We start from the raw sequence: 13,715 nt of genomic DNA, 5'->3' as shown, positions 1-13,715 counted from the left end.
CAGGTCTTGGACCTCAGTTGAGCTCAAATCCAACTAGGAGTCGAGCTCAACTACGAGTTAACAGTTAAAGGGGTTGTGCACCCAGCCTTTTTAGATAAAGTCTTGCAGGGAGTCGAGTGAATTAATATGTAGTTTTTCCCAAGAGTCTATAAGAAGAAGACCGAGTTTTTCGTTCAGTATATTTTCGGCATTGTGAGGAAGCCCAGACCATTCGGGTGACTCCTCGGCTGGTATTTCATCAGCGATCCACTTCGAGTACATGGACCGGTCTTTGCTCACCTCTGGAGTTTTTAAACCGGTTCCCTTGTCCCCTAGTCGTATTTCTTTGTTAGGATTCAGAAGCTTCTCGTTTATGACTGCACTAACAATCCGACTGAGCTCATCCAAATCCTCCTTGCTGTCCACCCGTCCTCCATAGATGGCAGTGCACAATAACTCCCTCAAGGCGTCCCAAGGCACGACCCCATCCCGTGAGCTTAGCCACTCGTCAATTATCTCTAATCCACACACCAAATCTGCGTCACTGAAGTCAATCGGCTTTGTCCATCCGATGTCCTCGAACCGGCGACGTTCCAATACAATCGCGTGCATCATGGCTAACAAGAAGTACAGACGATCCACCATTAGACCTAAACTTGGCCGCGGTATCACGTGGTTGTTCCAAGTGCGTTCCAGTGCGCTCTTTAGCCCTTTGGGTGTCTCAAATACAAATTTCATCGACCGCTTCAGCACCTCGGAAGGGAGACTATCCTCTTTGAAAATGGTCGTCATGAAACACCGGAATCCAGGATCCGCTCCTTCAATACCACCACCCGAGCCGCTCGAACCAGCACCCGACCCGCCACGACCGGAGCTCGCTTTGAGAATTAGTTTATGCTGGTTGTTCAGCCACTCCTTGTCCGCGAGATGGACGTTTTTAAGGACGAGCCAGTGACCATGTTGCGCACAATTTTTCATCATCTTCTCCGCAATCTCGTAACCCTCCCGACTACCCAACGCGATCGACTGGCACTGCCGATTCAGCATCTTAGCAGCAGTACCGATCAACTGCGCAGGTTCGAATCCCGGCGATGACACCAACAACAGCACTCGATTCGTCTCCAGGATGTCTCGCTTAATCAAATCAGCCAACCCGTCCGCTCTGAACTCCACCGGGTTCCTGAACATCGGACCCATCACCGACACGATCCATTCAGACAACGCAGCCGATAGACGATCCGGCCGCAAATACTTGACCAGGACACACATCTGTAATAGACGCAAATCCGAATCCAGCAATTCCATCGGCGGATCCAGCAAATGCAATCCGTCACCCGCAACCCATGTCTCCCATTCACCCGGGTGAGCCTCCACGGACTGCCTAAAACCTTTCAAACTAGGACAACGACCGATAGCAGCAGCAATGTTGTCATCCCTTAAACGACTCTCCGGCGTACTGCAATAATTGGATATTACCCATGTGTGTGCGGCACACTTCTGTGTGTGTATGGCACACACCTGGTGTGTCAGAGTGTGTATGCGAGTGATTTGCATTACATTTCGGGTACGTTGGCAACGTCGACAAGAACTTTGTATTCGTCTAGATCTGAAAGCTTCTTATGGTCGCTGGCTATTTCCCAGCGAATTCGGGCGAGTTCGAGTGCAAAGATAAGTCGATGGTTGTAGAGCATGGAGAGGGCATAAGTACGATAGACAGTGAGGAAGAAGACATCGGTGAGTAATTCTGCTCGTTGTGAGTCATTAATTTGGTGCTCAGGTTTGCTCTGGTTTTGTATTGTGTTCATGTATATTTTTTCGAAGAGATTGACGTCAAATTGATAGAGCCAATGTATTGAGCTCATATGGTCGAGTGCGGTGAACGCCATGGTTGCGGCATTGGCGAGAGGAATATATTGATTGGTAACCTGGTTGACTTCCTCAAAGACCTGGTCGGCATTGGCGGCCTGTTTGGTAACCTGTTCAGACTTTGTTTTGATATCTTCAAGAGTTTTGATGACAACGTCATCATTTAGAATACTTCCCTTAACATTAGATAATGCCTGTAGAAGACCAGATTCAAGTTCCCTTATTTTGGCTCGGGTCTCACCTTGAAGACGAAGTGCGTCTCGTCTTCGTTTGTCAACAGCTGGATGTTCACACTGTAGCACAGCATCCAATGACTGCGCCTTGAGAGAACTGGGAGTTATGCAACAGTTGATTACGGTTAGTCTTGAAGAAAAGTCGGGCGTCAAGTTAATCTCGCCGTTAGTCGTTACCAAATATAAGCGGAATTCCGGACTCACATCCACTTCTGTGTCTCCCACATTCACCAGGGTGCGTCCGGCATGCTGACGAGTCTCACGGTTCAAAATGTGACCTAGGACGGGTACCATGCGTTCGATATCCTGAATGATGAGTGTATTTCCGAATCTCAGCGCGCTCTCCAAGTGCTTCACGAACTGCGGGTGACTCACACTCGACTTGAGTACTTTATTCTCACCATACAACTTCGTTAAAAATTCGACAATCCGATTTGACGGGTCAATGAATATCGGGTAGCGGATATGATTCAGCATAATACAAGCATTCTCTATAGACAACTGATCGTTACTCAAACCCAATGCAGATGTCCACCGGTAACGTTCCTTGCTATCGCTCAAGTATTCCACCAGACTTAGCTGTTTGTTGTATCTGATACCTAACTCTTCAAGTTTAGCCTTACACATCGCCAATAATCGATCACGATCGCTCTGCTCAAAGAAACCCAAGTACGTGCTGAACGCAGCAGCCAATAAGTTGTCACCCACACTCGTCTGGAATGCACTGCGACAAGCCTTGCTGCTCGTGGTCCACCGTTCCTGTTCGGAAGATAACTTGGCCAGCAGAGCGCTGCTTGAGGCGATCTTGTTAGTCACGTTTTTCACCTCGCTCCCGATAGCCTGCTCTTCGGCGATTAATTCCGCATACTTATTCTGTAGCTTCGTCAATTGCTCCTCCAGATCACGTGTAAGCTTGTTCGTACGTTCCAGCTGTTCCTTATTTTGTTTCAGAGCTGATTCAAGCTGTGCAATTTCCTGCGATAAAGGCTCCACCTTCAACTTGATGTCTGCGTACGTGATGGAACTAGTTACCCAAGATGCCATCGGTCCTGCCGCCCGCGAGGCCTGGGCCACCCTATTTTCATTCCATTCGGTCGAGCTCAGGTATTTGGCCTTGATCTTCTGAACGGTCTGGCTATCCAGTGACTCGTGGTCGAAAGTCAACACTTTGTTCACCAACGAGCCTTGCTGCATCGTCTTGCGGCACTCCTCCCAGGTAACTGCCTTGTCCTTGGCGTTGGTAAGCATGATGGTTACCGCCTCCAGGACCAGCTTGACGACGGCCGGCGGTGACGAAAGGCTCTTAAGCTCGTCGATCGCGCTCTTCGGGATGCTCTGAACCTTTTCCTGTGCCATTTTCAGTTGCGGTTCGACTTCCGAGAGCTCTTTCTGTACTTTGCTCTTACGCTCCTTAATCTCACTCTCGCTCTCGTTGAGCGCAGCGGTCAGCTTTTGCGCCTCGGCCTTCTTCTCTTCCGCCTCCGTCTTCTGCGCAATGATGTCCGTCATTGTCTGCTTGCTGAGGGCCTGCTTCTTAGCCAGTTCCGTCTCCTTGGTACTCAGTGACTGCCGCAGTTCCTCGACCTGCTTCTCCGTGGCCTGCAGCTGGAACAAGCCGGTGTTGAGGTGCTTCTCGTCGTCCATGACCGCTTGGCGCTTCTCGTTTACATATTTGGTCAAGTGCTTAATCAAGTCCAAAAACTCGCGTGGACTGCAGTAGAAGGACTTCTTAGGACCGCCTCGCATACAATCCGTCATCCTGCGGGCCGCCTCGTGAATTGAGACTACTGCTTCCGCGACCGTAGCCAGGTGTTCCTCCGGGGAACCGTCGGGGGCTGCGCCTTGTTCGAATGACTCATTTTCCAGCTCATAGTCTGTAGCGAAGGCTTCCGCGACGGCAAACAGAGCTTCACGACTCCAGTCACCGAACCAGTCGATAACGCAGCGGTTGAAGAGGGCCGGGGAGGTGGCCTTACGGTCGTAGAAGTCTCGGTTCTGCGGGTTCATGGTGAAGACAATATGTAGGTTAATTTGTACGTTGTGTGTAAAAGTCGCAAATATTTCTTGGTCATCATCACTCGCGTTCTCGAACACTGATCGGCACTCCGAGAGCAATTGCGCTAAACTGTCTTGCTCGAACAATCCGGGTACCTCACCGCTGGCAAGCAATGCATTCATCCGCTCCAAGAAGCCAGGACCAAATACATTTGATTCATCGAAGATGAAGGTAAGTTTTTCACTCTTAACACCCGCGCGTTTCATGACCGTGCGCAGATCATTCTCAAAGTCGGTTAAGCCGTAGTCGCGACCTGGTTTGATCTCGAAAATTTCTAGTCCCTGAATCCAGGATGTAAAGCGACTGAGGATGGTTTTGCCTACACCCGAAACGCCAACAAGTAGTAAATGCCCCAGAGGTTGGCGGAGTACTCGATCTATGTGGAGTACGTGTTCGAGACATTCATCGAACAAGACGAGTTTTATAGCGGCTTCTTCTTCGTAAAAGGTTTGCAGTTTCGAGGCCAAGAATTGTCGCACACGATCGCGGTCAACTTCCTCGCAGACCTCGCCGCACATTTGAGTGAACAGGATGGGCCAGGCGTAGTTGGCGTCATCTCCGAACTGTTCGCGGAAGCACTGTGCGAGTGTCTCCCGCCCCCACATACGTTCGTCGTGGGTTACGAGACGGTCCACGAAAATCCGTTCGCCTTCGTGCATTGCAAGTCGCACGAGGTAGTTGGTGCTGAAGTCCTCGTCAGCGGCAGTCCATTGGTTTACCACCTCCTGGATCGCCACTTTCCACCTCGTCAGTTCGCGAGGCGAATAAATGTAATGAGGCTGTGGCTCCGTGGAGAATCGACGTTGACTCTGAAGGTAATAAGCGACCATGGCGCGGGTCAGAGGACTCGCCAGCTCGGATTGTTGTGTACTAGCCATGACTTGACTCATAAAGGTTCCGTAAATTTGCAGAAGCGAGTCCTCCCCTGGGAAATCGATAAAGACCAATGGTGCGACACGCAACCAACGATCACTCATTGGATGCCGGCCTGCATCTTCGGGAGGGTTACAGGCACCTGCAAACTGTACCCGCTCTACCTCTACTCGCGTCCACTGGCCCTTTACGGGCATGTGGAAACAGTGTGTTGTTTCGATCTGGCGCATTAATGAAATCACTCGCTGTGTCCCGTACTCATCAGGTTGTGGTAGATTAATTTCATCTGCAAAGATCACCAACTTCTTGTTCACTTGTTTAGGCCGCATCGTATAGCCTGCAGTTGTCTTAACAAACTCGCAATAATGGTGAAACGTTTTCATCAACGTTTCCGGCGTCGTCCCGCTTGAGTAATTCAGCATCGCTACATCGAAAGCCGGATGTGCCTGTAAGACCGCCGTCAATGTCATCGTCTTCCCACTGCCTGGTGGGCCACAGAGAATAAATGATGAACCCGAACTTAGATATGCATTAATCACGAAACTATGCGCCAATGTATCGCTCGTTTCGATCACTCCGCCGCCGTGGCTCAAGCCACTCAATGACTCACTCAACACCCGCCAAGCACCCGTCACCAGGTCCGGAATTACTTGTAGGTAAGCCAGACCCTCCGGGGGACTCAAGTCTACATCATCCGCCGTCCCCACCAAGATGCGTTCCACGTCCTTCGCAAATGATAACCGACCTGCGATTGGGATGGAAGCTCCGAACGCCCATACGATGAAGATGCTCAGCGCGCGCAACACACACGTTCGGGCGTCTAACGACTCCACAGCCTCCTCCGTCAAGTAAGTGATGTGATAACTCAACAGACAAAACAGGTTCTCCACAACCCGAATGCGCGTAAAAGGCACCACGTGGCGGTAGCCACTAGCGGCGTCCAGACACTTAGCCACTAACGACTGACCCACCATGACCGAACGCAACACGTCACAATATGAACTACGCAGGTCACCACCTCCGACCGAAATGCCTTCATCGTAACCCACGACTGGGGGCATGCCACCGCCATTCACATTCCCGCCATTCATACTCATACTGCCCATGCTAGCCATGTTCACACTACCCATATTCATGTTGCCCATGTTCAGGCTTGCGCTGCCTGTGATCCCGCTACTGCCCGCGTACGATACCTGACCCGGCGTCTTCAGGGAAGCCGGATGCGCAGCCGACTTCTCACTCATGTTGCCCTTCTGTAAACGGTCAATCTTGTAACCAATCACCTCATTCACGCTCAGCTGTCTTTCGTTCATGTAGAGCATACCGCAACGACTAACTGTGGCAGGCGTGGCGAACTTCAGCGAATCTGTTTCAAAGATGATTTTAATGCGATCATTAATTTTGAATCTTTCGCCACTCGGCAAGGTAAAGAGAGCGTTGTCATCCAGCAAGGAATTTAAGTTCTCTGCCCACTGCGGATCGACGTCTCCATCGAACACAATGAAGTTGATTTTTTTACTGTTCATAACTTTTCGTAAAGTTGATGTGAAGATACCATCCCACCATTCCAGAGAAGTGCTGTTGAGTGTACCGAACAAGTTCTTCTTGTCCATTGCTTTCGGTGAAATTAGATGTTTGACTGTTGGTATGTTCTGTAGCATTTGTGTAGCGAGTATGAAGGTGTCGAGAGCGGCAGTTTTGCCCGAGCCGGTTGGTCCCACCAGCATGATGCCGTGTCTGATCAGGCAAGCGCGGTACAGCTGGAGAATCTTGTTTATAAAGTTGTCATCCACGGAGTAGCCCAGTGTTTGGCAAGCCTTATGCACGCAATCAACCATTGCTTGCTCATCGTCTGTATGTAACGGTTCACGGTTGGGAAACAGGGAGGAAAGGGCGCTCTCAAACTTAGGCACGTCTTCCGCGACCAACTGAGACAGAATTGAGTCATTCAACGCCTTCAACAACATGGCCGGCTCGTCTTTGTTGCCGGCGAAGAGTCTATTCACAGTGCCCGCGACGCTCAGGACGCTTTTGAGCGCTCGGAGTCCAAAATCGTAATGACTTTGATGACTAAGAGTTTGATGGCAGTGTTCGAAGAACTGTACGATATTGGGGGCCAACTTAGTAGCGGTAGTGAAGCCCTGTGAAAATAAGATAACTTCTGCAATCATGGTTTTATCCGGTGCAACCATGGCAAATTCCCTAAATAACTGTTTGAGATTATCTGGCAGGTTGCTACGTCCGGCATAACCAGGATTCATAGTAACAAAGATGCCCACATTCTCTGAGAGTTGTATGCTATGAGCCGTCTTGGCGTTTTGTACGTTCAGTAAGTTGATAGAAGTTTTCTTTTGTCGAAGGCCGCTTTGTATAATCAGGATTTGTTCGCTAACAGCACTCAATATTTTTTCCTCGAGTCTGTTGAACTCGTCCAAACACCCCCAAGCGCCGACTTGACAGAGGCCGCTTAATATGCGGTTCATGGCCGAAAAGTCAAAGGTTTCGTCACAGTTGAAAACGAGCACAAAGAGACCTAGAGTTTGTCCGAAGAATTTGACAGTCTCGGTCTTGCCCGTTCCTGCAGGACCGAAAGGATTACCACCAAGTCGTAAGTGCAGTGCCTCGCCCATAGTCAGTATGCAATTATCAGTCAATTGCGTCTGCACCAACCGTTCTGTCAAACCTAGGTATTCGTAACCGTAGTTAAAACTGGCGGAAGATACACGCACCACAGCCAGATCATACACGAGATAAAAGCGGGTGTATTTCAGCCACACGAAATCCTTGACGCTCGACACACCAGCCTTAACCAACAGCTGTAATACGTCACGTTGATGTACCAATTCCGTTACCAGATTGTGGTGACGGACACGGACAGAACTGTCGTCGCCAATCTTGAATACTAAGCCAGATATCTCACCTAATGCCAGTTCAAGCCGAGCAAAAAATTCACCAACTGTCTTATTCCGTATATGAACTTCAGTACTTCGAGTCCACAAAATCTGCAACGCCAAAATCGTTATCTGAGGAGGATATTTGTTACACCACTCATGAAACAAATTCAACTGATCAACTTCGCATGGATAAAGCTCCGCACCCATTTCTATCAACTCATCCATACCAGTATCTAAACTACCATTAGCATATTCGACCAATGCATCAACTAAACTCTTCTGTAAAGTCTCCTTCATCTGTCTCTCCAACTGATTCAACCATTCAATCACACTACTGTCTCTTATATTCACCTCTTTTTCCAAAACAACCTTACCTCCATCTGCACTTATAATTGATATTATATCGCCTCTCAAGTCCGTTTCCACATTTTGGATGTTATAGAACATCTTGCTAATATGCTTCTGAATAATATTCAAATCTTTAGAATGACCAATAAGCTCTAGCAAGTCATCGTCTCCAATGAAATAAAATCGAGGAAACTGGTTCCTTTGGTTCTCCAAATACTTATAGATGTTCTTCTGAATATTTGATAATGACTCGTTGTATTTCGTGATTAATTGTATCAACTTAACATCAATATTTATGTAATATTCCTTATTTATTAGACTATAGTACAGATTGCTCGTAATGTCGCGATTGACACCAACAAACTTGGGATAGACTTCTGCCAACGTCGTCTTAATTTCACTGCTATTGAATATGTTCATCAGATATAACCATTTCCTTTGGAGTTCCTCATATTCACCTAAGAGGATTCTGAGACTAGATAACTTCGATTCCCAGGACTGTATATCCCCAATGTACTCTCCATTGTAGATACTCATTGTCATAGATCGCAGCATATCCATATCCTCATCCAACTTCTCATAGACGTCTTCCAGGTTCATCATGAGCTTCAGGACGCTCTTCTTGCCATGATCACCTGTGCCTGCAAGACGCGACTCCATGCGATCCACACGCCCTTCCTTGCGGCTCTCCATCGGACCAAGACCGGCCGGCAGTTTGTAGTCCACCCAGTCGATGCTCGTTTCGTTCCAGTAATCTTTGATTTTCTGCATGTACGCCAGAATACTGTGCTCACCACGCGCCTTGACCAATAACTCCTTCAGACGGTCCAGGACGAGCTTCCGGTCCTCCTCAGCCCCGCGGCTCATGGCGTCGTACAAGTCGCCCAACGTTAGCTCCTCCACGTCCTTGTGGATGTGGAGCAACTCCACAACCTCCTTCCAGTGCCGTTCCTTGACTGCTTCGTTCTTCAAGTCGTTGATGATCGTATTGATGCTCACATAGTACTTGATCTTCTCTTGTAACGTATCGCAAGCCTCGTACTCCTGCACCGAAGCTGGCAACTGCTTCATCTCGGTCTCTAACGCAGCCAACTGCGCCCGCATCTTCCGTGGAACCAAACTCGCCCAGTCCGTGTTCTTCAGGTCCTCCAACTGGGCACAGACACGACCCAACTCGTCCCACACACCCTTCACCCCGGCAATGTCCATCTCTAGCTCCTCGAACTCCTGAGTCTTGTCCACCTGTTTCATATGCAGAACTTCGCGCGCTTTATTTAGGACTGTGAGACACTGATGCAAACTATCCTTCTGCGCCTCCACTTCTTGCAAGCTAGCCACCGCGGCCACCGGGTCTGCGCTGCCACCGAGCTGCATCCGGTTGCGCCAGTGCTCTTTTAACGCCGCAAAACCCTGCTCCACTTGCTCCTCCGCCACACGCAACTGGTCATGTACAATGCCCTTGTTCTTTTGCAGCGCCGCAGCATTCTTCTGCATCACCTGCGTGCAGGTAAACCATTCGCCCACCGCCCGCTCGGCCGGCACAGAGAGCTTGTACTCGTGACCTGCCAGCGCGTTCTGCGCATCTAACAACAAATCAACCACCGCGCTGTGGCTCTGAATCGTTACCGACGCCTTTTCAAACTGACTTAGCAAATCAGAGATGCAACCAATCATGTCGCAATACTCCTTGCAGTCTTCTTCGCGTCGGATGTCCAACGCCCGTAGCCTGATAAACGTCACATTGTCAAGGCCCTTCACTGCCTCCAGTTCCGGCCTCGTCGAATTCGCGATCTCACGGGTCAGCACAATTGCACGGTCAAGCTTACTAGCCAGGATTTGCGCCAGCTCTTTTACCCGTCGCTCAATCTGTTCATTGATCCGCGGGATAACCATCGCCAGATTCAGCACTGTGTAGCCAAAGGATTTCCTACCCGGCATCTTGCCAACATCGTTCTTCAACTCCTTCAACGCATTCATCAGCTCGAGCCATGCACTCAAGTCGTTCTGGCGCTCCTCAGATATCATCGATGTCAAATCATTGACCCAAAGATTCGTAAATCCGCGGAAATAATCTAGGTCAGATCTCATGCTTTCAACATGACCCTCAATTGTTTGATAAGTCGCTAAATATGCGCCAGACAACTCGGTAGGGCTGGCAAACTCGGTCAGTGCCTCGAATGGGATTCTCTGGCCCTTCACCAAGGTAAATTTCTGGAAAATCATCAATTTACGTAGTGTCCTATGGAAATCATCATACCAATGCTGCGCAATCTGACCAACATTCGGCTCAAAAATGATCTGGCGCTTTCTAACCATGGCATTTACGATAAACGGTTCCCTGAATAACTTTGATTTCACAGCAACATTTGTAAAATCATTTCTCCAAAGCCCAATTGCCTCCAGCACACGTGTGCGCAAACAATTCAGTAAGTCAGAGTTCAGTGTCTCCACGATCACGGAGAGATCAGCGTCTGGAATCTCGTTAAACTGCGTCTCTAATTGAGTACTAATATTACTGAACAGTTCATAGTCTTCGTGCAACGGGATTATAGCGAGTTTGTTGACAAGTTGATTGATTTTAGTGAATCGCTGTCTCATATGGTAGTACTGTGCCTCAATATCAGCGACCGCGTCGCAAAAGTCATCAGCGAGATTTACGCCGCCGTTTTCCCATTTGGATGAGGTCGCGCCCTTTTTGATAATGGTAGTCAACTTGTTGTAAAAGGGTGCCAGAGACACCTTGATGGCTTCTAAAGACTGTTTGTCGCCAGCATCACGTATTCCTTGGTTGAAGGTCTGTTCGGTTTTCTTCAAGAGCTCTAAGGATTCTTTGATTTGATAATAGCCGCTGTAAATGTCCTGGTAACCTGATGTGTACATCTTGATGGACCGGCTTGTCGGTGGGCCTACAAGCCGGAGAGTTCTACAACGGTCCATGTCCTCCTCGCTGACACTGAGCTTTATGTCATAGCTGGGAGCACCCCCTTTGGTGGTGTCTCTTATGTCAAAGATGGCTTTGTCGACAGGAAACGACTCTGTTTTGTCTGGTCCAAGATAGGCTGCAGGTGAACTGGCGTAGTTTAGACCTTCTTGGAATTTTTCTACATTTGCTCTCAGCTCCTTGCCGTCCTGTGTGCTACTCCAAGAGTCTCCTAGTACAATGCCCATTTTTACCTTGAACAATTCCGCTCTCTTACCAAGTTGTTGTAACCACTTGATATAATCGGCAGAGTCAGATATGCCACACACTCGGGCAGGCACGCATCCTTGGGTTTGCCTCTCGCGATATTCCTTATCGATTGAGCGAAACTCTTCTGCCAGAGACTTAACGAAACGCGATTGACTGGACTTTACTGCCTTTCTGATCCTTGGCTGATCTAGCAACGAGTTGTAGTCCCTGAAAATTTGCAATAAATCGTTGGACTTCTTCGTTCCGGCGACCTCATGACCTATCTTTTCTGCTATGAATTTGTGGCATTTATCCATGTTATCTCCGAACTCCTTTACAGCCGCTTTCCAATTCTCTTCGCCTTTCAAACTCAGATCATAAAAGCTACTGTTATTGATCGGGTATATAGCAGCTTGAAGACCTTTGATTATATCCATAGTCTCATTCACATCCTCACGCGGTAGGCCGTCTTCCATGCCTCCATGTCTAAGTGCAAATTGAAGTACTTCAGTAGCCTTGTCGTAGTTTTTTCGCACATCTTTGAGACTCTCGACTCGTTGCTTCAAGGTCAGGTGAGCGAACGACTTATGGTATATGTGTCCTGTAGTATTATCGCCATCCTTCTTCAGGTTCTCTCTCATCCTTTGCGAGTAGGTTCTCCACTCCGAATCCCACGTGTCAAAAATCTTTGCCAGGTCACGATTCAGCGAAGAGCCTTTGAAAGTAACGAAGTCTTGCTGCACAAGTATATCCACTGTCCTTTCCACCATCATACGGCTTGTTGCTTCTAGGAAAGAGGATGCGCGTTGATATGAGTATTTTTTGCGGAGTTGATGTACATGATGGAAGGCTTGAAAAATGTCGCCTATGGCATCGGTGATTTGACCCAGTTGATCAGCCGCGGCGAGTTTATCAAGCGGCACCTTAGTAACGAACTCGCGTATCTCCCGGACATCATTAGATGCTCGCTTCACCTTAGGCTCTAGGTTCTCAAGATAGTTGGTAGCCCGGTGGTTCTTGACCAAAACAGCAACTTGCAATCGCACTTCCGGGGCTGCAAGGCGGTCAACCAGTTCCGATAGTGTGTCTTCTAGACACTGCCAGTAGCTCAACTCATCAATCGCTTTGGTCTTGCACTTGTCGTCGAAGGTTGTCAAGGCAGCAATGCTTTCATTCCACTGGTTCAGCTGTTCCTGCAACTCGTCCACATACTCCTTTTTGTTGTATTGCGGCACTTTCACCACGATCTCCGGGCCCACCTCTGTCGCCTTGCCGCCCTCTGCCGCCTCAGCGCCCCATACTTTGACAGCCACGTCATGGACGGCCTTGTCAGCCACAATACTCACCTTCGGAATCCCGTCACTCTGCTGAACCATATGCATAGACACACACAGCTCTTGCGCCTTCTTCTTCACAGAACCCAGAACACCCCCACTAGCGCCGTCCTCCACCAGCGTTGGCTTCAAAGTATGCTGCAGCAAACTTTCGAGAGTCTCCAAAAAGGAACTGTAACCGTGACTCGCCAAACTCATGATTTGTAACTGAGCTCTCAAATCCACCTCCTCTCGTAGGTCCTCCACGCTCTCCCGCTTCATTATCGCGATCACACTGTGGGCAAAACTGTCCCGGGTCAAACTTAACCCTAAAGATGCCGTCTTCAAACCAGCCGCAACAAACAAGAACATCACTCGCATCACCGGGTCGCGCATAAACTTGCTAGCTACCTCCCCCACACCGGACACTTTTTGACCCAGGCTGCTGCCTTGCACCAACGGTGCCTTATTGTCTAACGTCTTGGGATCCAGCGGCCCAGAATCCAAGGGACTCTTGTCCGAAGCTGTTGTCTTGAAGGACTCAATAATCTCATCATGACTCAACTCCGTCAACAATGAACCAATGTCCTACATTGAAACGAGAACATAACGAACATCCTCAGTACACCCGAACATCCTCAGTACACCCGAACATCCTCAGTACACCCGAACAATGTCAGTACACCCGAACAATGTCAGCACACCCGAACAATGTCAGCACACCCGAACAATGTCAGTACGCCCGAACAATGTCAGTACACCCGAACAATGTCAGTACACCCGAACAATGTCAGTACACCCGAACAATGTCAGTACGCCCGAAGGTCATCAGGATCTAGGCATTCATGAATGCCCCGCGGATGAGTGTGCAAAATCCCGATCCCACACTCTACCTACCGCTACATATGAGATCAGGCTTTCTTCCATTCTCCGTTCTTTTTCAGAACGTGACAGTATTTCTGAACGAAAAAACCTCAAAGGAAG

The 13,715-nt window shown here is 48.9% G+C and overlaps 1 protein-coding gene across 1 annotated transcript; it reads right to left on the bottom strand.

Annotated features, from left to right (window-relative positions):
• Positions 1–90: 90 nt before the first annotated feature.
• Positions 91–13,658, bottom strand: GNI_089330 (putative dynein heavy chain; the record flags this gene model as incomplete). The annotated part of the gene is made up of 3 exons (XM_011132481.1): positions 91–1,435; positions 1,537–13,319; positions 13,629–13,658. The coding sequence occupies 3 exons, from the start codon at positions 13,656–13,658 to the stop codon at positions 91–93; spliced, it is 13,158 nt and encodes a 4,385-aa protein (XP_011130783.1).
• Positions 13,659–13,715: the final 57 nt, after the last annotated feature.

Source organism: Gregarina niphandrodes (assembly GCF_000223845.1).
Source record: "Gregarina niphandrodes unplaced genomic scaffold scaffold00017, whole genome shotgun sequence".
NCBI lineage: Eukaryota > Apicomplexa > Conoidasida > Eugregarinorida > Gregarinidae > Gregarina > Gregarina niphandrodes.
This window is presented reverse-complemented; position numbering and strand designations above follow the sequence as displayed.